At 48.6% G+C, this 6424-nt stretch overlaps 1 protein-coding gene across 3 annotated transcripts in view; it reads right to left on the minus strand.

Moving 5' to 3' along the window:
• SENP2 (SUMO specific peptidase 2) overlaps positions 1 to 1527 on the minus strand; it is a 46213-nt gene extending 44686 nt beyond the window's left edge. For 2 of the 3 annotated variants that reach the window (XM_065410409.1, XM_065410411.1), the window contains exon 1: positions 1397 to 1527. In XM_065410409.1, the coding sequence (XP_065266481.1) occupies positions 1397 to 1497 (101 nt within the window). In that variant the 5' untranslated portion in view covers positions 1498 to 1527. Of the gene's footprint in view, positions 1 to 595; positions 936 to 1396 lie in introns of those variants that run through there. The other variant, XM_065410410.1, reaches the window with a different exon arrangement.
• Between the last annotated feature and the right edge of the window lie 4897 nt (positions 1528 to 6424).

Below are 6424 nucleotides of genomic sequence, written 5' to 3' on the forward strand. Positions count from 1 at the left end.
AGTCAAAGGGACACCAACAACTTCAAAGTCACATCTGTCAGATGATTTACCACCTAACAGCCAAGATTACTATAACTGAAGTATGCAAAAAAAAAAAAAAAAACCCACCACACCACACACACCACTTTTTCAGTTGTATCACTTGTGTTTTTGAGTTGTGTCCAATCAGTGTAATTGTTTCCTCTATACAGTCAGTTCCTACTTTTATTTGTTGGGTCTTACACACAGCAATAAGGGAGTGAAACACTTTTTTCCACACACACACACACACACACACACACACACACACACAAAAGTTAAATCCATAAGAGGCAACAGGGAACACCTGTTCAAGTTCTTAAAGGTAGCCTTAAACTAAATACAGTATTCCTATTTAGATTTCAAGTTGAATTGGAACTTAATTGATTTAATTGCCAAACATTCCAAAATAACCTTCTACTATAAAGTTTTTGAAACAAACATGAATCAAGCCTTGTAGAGCATATAATATTCTTTACAATGTATTCTCCAACTCTGGGAATTCACAAAATAATTGCTTTCACCTTCAGAGCAATTAGACAGTCAGACATACTCAATAGGCTAGGCATATACCTACCTCCGCCCCCAAATTCATAAGCCATGTTTGCCTTCATGAAAGACAGTCAGACAGTTCTCCCCATACCAATGACAGATCAACTATTTAGGACCTTATTTAGGTCTTCATTAGGTCACCTATATTAGCTCAACATGAGGTTCAAATGTCTGTTAAACATTTTCAAATACATTCCATTAATCAGTGATCATGGGAAGCAAATTACATGCAACCACAAAGAGTTGGGGGGTGGGGGGTTCCCACGAGAAGCTGGGCGGTTTGCTGGTCGATGGGAAGCGGCTGTGGGAAGTCTGGGCAGGGCCACCTTAGGAATGTTACAGCCCTAGAGAAACTGGAGTAAGTGCATCCCAAGCCCGGCAGAAGCAAGAGGCTTTGCTATTTCGATTATGCAGGGTCTGGGTTTGAGGCCGAAGGCGGACAGGCTCCAGGCGCGGGGGTGCGAGGCTGCAGCGCTGCTGTACGGTGCGCCAAGGCGCAGCAAACCCGCTCCCTGCTCCAGCAGTGTCCCGTGGCGGTGGGGAGCAGACCCGGCCGGGCGCAGGCGGCAACTCCAGGGTGCTGCAGCAGAAGACGCTGGCGTCCAACTCTCGGTACAACAGCAGCCTCCGCGTCCGTTCCCACGCCGACGGCTCAGGCTGGGGCTCGAGCACGGAACAGGCTCGAGCCAGACCAAGCCCCCGGCCCCTCCCCCGCCATGGTCCAGTACACGGTGCCGAGAGCGCGGGGACCCGCCGCTGTGGGGGAGGGGCTGCAGAACCGCCCGCCGAGCCCCGGAGCATCCGCCAAGCAGCGAGACTCACTGACCTGTGGTACCGTCTCTTCCGCGGGGTGGGGGGCGGCGTGTCCCGGCGGGGGACGCTGGGGAAGAGCAGGGAGCGCAGCGCTTCCACCAGCCATTTGTACATAGGCCTCAGCCAACGGAGGCGGAACTGCGTCTAATCCCCGCGACTGCGTGACGTCACGGACAGAGCCCTACCCCCAGCAGCGGCGCGCTCCTAGCCTGCCGTCCGAATCGCCTCTACCTGCGCGAGATCGCCCCGCCCAGCAACGCCCTCCTTAGTGGCCTGTTCGGCTGTGATTGGGGGAGAGAAGGGAGAGGCGGGGACTGAGCGCCGCCAGCGTCTGCGTCACCTTTGCTGTGGGAGCGCGCGCCTCAGGCCCAGGGTGGGGTGACCCGTGCTCCGCACCCAGTCCGTCACCGACCCCGGCGCCCAGCCACTGGCCGAGTCAGGTCACCGCTCGCCCTTGCCGCCGCTATCAGCACGCCCACAATCCGTCCCCCACAAACACGCCCCTCCCCCTGAACAGCACCCCCACACCAACACCCCACCCTTACTTCCCCTCACCTCACACCCTTCCCCCAGCACCACCCCCCCCCCAGGCACCCACCTGTCTTCTCCCCAGCTCTCTTTGTTCCATCAATTTCAATGGCAAAGGTTCACACCTAGTTTTCAGATACTGGTCGTCTTAAACATTTTACTTGCTGGTGCTTGAACATTGCCTGTTGCTTGGGTTAGAGTCAAGAGTCCCTCTAGTGCAGTGGTTCCCAAACTGGGGTTCGCAGAACGTTACAGAGGGTTTGCCAGAAAAAAATCACTAATGGTGCACAGAGGACCCTGGGTATTGGAGACAGCAGGTGGGACTCGGTTGCAGGGCAGACACCCCAAGCCCCAGGGGCCAGGCAGTTGGGGCAGGCAGCCCAAGTCCCGGCGGTCAGTGGGGGAGCCGGCATCCCAAACCCCAGCACTCCCCATGCAGGGCTGGCAGCCCGAGCCCCAGGAAGAGCTGGGCCGGGCAGCCCAAGCCCTGCCTCCGTCAGCGGGGGTGCCGGCAGCCCGAACCCCAGCCCGAGCCCCAGGAAGAGCGGGGCCGGCAGTTGAGGCATCCATCACACTGAGGAAATTTAAACTTAAATCCCTGAAAATATTCATTTTTAGGAGGGGGTTCACGAGATTTCACAATTTAGTGAAAGGGGTTCGCGGGCTGTTAAAGTTTGGGAACCACTGCTCTAGTGTATCTATTGTTATTTACTAAGCTCTTATCACAGTGGTTCCACATCTGCATTAAACCAACATACCAAAGGGGCGTCAGTAAAGTCTTCAATTTTGTGACTGATTTCATGGGGTCTTAAGAAGGGTGAAAGTGTTAAATACTTCAAAAATTACCTGCAGAAGAGCTCTGTGTAAGCTCTTAAGCTAGTCTCTCTCCCCAACAGACATTGGTCCAATAAAAGATGTTACCTCACCCACCTCATCACTTCAAAAATTAGCCTTTTTAAGTCAATCTCAAAAGCTACTTAAAATTTGACAATTTTCAGAACAATTTCTGCTATTCAGTTAGGAATAACCCTAAAAATCTGAAAGCATGAGTTCTTTTCATTATACTTCCATGGAGAGGGTCAAAGGTAAACATAAAATAGCCTTTTCTGAACATGTGGTTGCAATCTTACCTCTGAAGAGGCTGTTGCTTCTCTGTCATTTTTCTTCCTGTAACTAGAGAGGTGCTCAAGTAATGGGGCTTCTCTACTGCATAACTGGCATGATGAACAAGAGCTGCAGCAAGAGTTTCTGTGGAGCCTATGTGCATCATATGTCTACTTTGCAAAATGTAATACAGCTAATCTAGCGGTACTCCATTACTGAGTAGAGCATACCAGTGATTTGTACAATCATGTCTCCTGCTCATGGTTGAGCCATGGAACATACTAAACTAAAAGAGGTGATCCTTCAGCTTAATCTGATAAGTGCTTGTGACTTTTGGTGATCAAGATCATCCACTGGCAACCTGTATTGGGTGCATTACAGAGTGGTGGCCTGTACAGCCTCTAATAATTTGAACTGACCTTCTCTATTCTACTCCATCTTTGTTAAGAGCTGTCCAGAACTTATTGCAATATTTCAGATGAGGTCACAACACAATTATATAATAGTCATAGTATTAGGACTTCCACTTTAGGTGTCATACTTCCGGTATTAGCCCTTTCTTAATTCAAACTCTTTTTAAAGCCGGCTTCCCTCAAACTGTCCGCAATGACTCCAGAGTTGTTACAGCTCATTTAGAACCCATTATAAGTTGTTAACATTGTACATAACAAAAATAAAATAGAGTACTGGCTGCACATGCACAGTTAAAGTTCCCACAGCCATTGCACACAATAGTATTTAAATATATAATGTGTAATGTGGCACAGTTAACATTACTGTGGGAACCTTAATGTTTGAGTTTCATATTAATTTACAGTTTCATCAGTAGTAGTAATACAGGTTTGCCATTCTACACACACACTAAGCAGTATATTCTCTTGTTTTCATAGCTAGGAAATTCATTTTTCTTGGGATGTTTTGTCTTTGTAAGTAGGCATCATTTCCTCCAGCCCACCCCACACAAGGCTGCAGGCACTTGAAACTTTAACCAATATCACCCCTTAGTTGCAAAGAACACCATAGTCTCAAACACAGTCACCCAGAGCTGCTCAGACGTATTTGACAGCTCTGGCACTCCTGCCAACATCTCAGGGAAAAGATGTTACAACTTAGGCCTGGTCCCCACTAAGCCCCCACTTCGGACTAAGGTACGCAAATTCAGCTACGTTAATAACGTAGCTGAATTCGAAGTACCTTAGTCCGAACTTACCGCGGGTCCAGACGCGGCAGGCAGGCTCCCCCGTCGATGCCGCGTACTCCTCTCGCCGAGCTGGAGTACTGGCGTCAACGGCGAGCACTTCCGGGATCGATCCGGGATTGATTTATCGCGTCTAAACCAGACGCGATAAATCGATCCCAGAACATCGATTGCCTGCCGCTGGACCCTCCGGTAAGTGTAGACGTAGCCTTAGAGGGATACTGTCCCACACACATCCTGTAGAAGTCAGAAGGCTAAGAGTTCTTGCTATTAGTGTTTGTGCACTCCACCGTGCTTCTTAAGCAAGGTCTCACACCCTCTACCTTAAGTGAGGCAGCTATCCTCCACCCATTTACAGATGGTGTAAGAACTTGCACAACGTCACTTCAGGAACAGAAACCCATACACTACTGTGACCGATGCAGATCTCCAACATTTTGCCACACTCCCTTTCAGTGCAGTTGTACCAAAGTGTGTTTGGTTGTGCTTCTCTAGACACTGCAGCACACCCCCTTTGCAGGAAAAGAACTCAGTATGGGTGCTCAACATTCCGGTGCGATCTCAAAGAATTGTAAATCCCACTGGTAAAGTGTGTCCCCCGCTACAGGCTGGTTCACATTGCAAACAGACTGTTTCCACCAATGTTGTAGCTGAAGTGGAAGAAAGTCTATGCATCAGAGCTGGAAAGCATAAGTTCAACCCCTGCTGGTGCCCCCATGGGAAAAAGGTGATTATGGGGGAGCAGTAGCAACCCCTGTCTTAAGGGTGCCTGACACCTTCTGTATGAAAAGTGGACAAGAACTGTTTTGCAGCAGGACTGAGGGGTCTGGCAGGGAGAGATGCATTTTTCTATCCTCATGAACATCTATTTAGATTTGGAACAGTTCTACGCTGTTGAAGATCACAACTTCCCATCCACAGTTGACACACAACAGTTTTCTGCCACCGTACTAAAACCCCCTCAACATTATAGGTCCTCCTGTGCGTATGTCCCGGTGTCTCGCTTCATCAGGTCACACAGAGCTCACATTCCAGATGGGACACAGACAAAAGGGATGATGATCCTGCTGCTTCCTCATTACAATAGCTTTTAAACAGCCTAGGGGAATATGCAGCACACTGAGAGGCAGGAGCACTAATCTCATTTTTACTGACTGGTGGTAAGCAAGTATCCTTCCCAAATGTTACTGAACAGCTCATATACCATTGAGAATTAACCAAGCAGAGAACAGAACTCAGGTCTTTGAATACAGCAAACCCAAATTCCCTCCAGTGAGCTACACTGCCTCTCAGAAAGGACAGCCCATGTCTTTCTTCTTAGCTACACAGTCAGTAAAATGGGCTACTCATGCTTACATAACACACTGAAACAGTAAATTTATGCATCCTCCTCTAGTGGATAGTTTCACATAAGAACAGCCTCCTGCTCCCAGCCAGCATAGTTAGGCTGGTAGTCCAAGGGACAGACATCTGTGCTGACGAGTGAAGCTCCAAACCAGCATGCTAGGTGTGGAGGGAGTTACAGTTGCACATAATGTAATTTTTTTTAAACCTTTTCACTGTAAGAAAAGCCAAGAAGTTACACTGAAAAGCTGCATTAAAAGAACATTATTAAGGTTGTAAAGTCAATCAATCAAGTTAGGAAATGCTCATCTAATGCTGCTAATCATCTATAAAGCTTTCCACCTGTATAACACCACTTTGAATCTAGCCCAGTTCTGGAGTGATTACAAAGTGTTCTCCTCAACTGGCTGTTTAGTGGCCATGGATGAAGTGAGTGTGCTAGGGCCAGTCCAGTTCCTGCAGCATAGACTCACCACCACCCTCCCATTAGCAGAGAGGCCAAGAACTTCATGGGCCATAAAGTCTACAGGACCCCAGTTACCCATAGGGTAAGTCCTCTCCCATACCCTACCCAGGGGTAGCAGGATAAGGCACACTGGCAGGGGTCACAGGTGTTGGAAGCTTGCCCTACAGACAGAGGACTTCATCTACCAGGCCTGTCAAGGCAGTCCTTTCATCACCGCTACCACCACACTTTTTAAATGAGAAGTTTGTGCTTATACACAAATCAGTTCATTAAATAATTTGCATGGAGCATCACACCCCAGGAAAGGCTCAAAGTTTGGCCCCTGAGTCACCACACCTGGATTCTGCTCAACCACATTATTTCCCACCTCTGCAGTTACTCACAGTACATGCTTCCAACTC

Source organism: Emys orbicularis, chromosome 9 (genome assembly GCF_028017835.1).
Source record: "Emys orbicularis isolate rEmyOrb1 chromosome 9, rEmyOrb1.hap1, whole genome shotgun sequence".
In the NCBI taxonomy this organism is placed as follows: Eukaryota; Metazoa; Chordata; order Testudines; family Emydidae; genus Emys; species Emys orbicularis.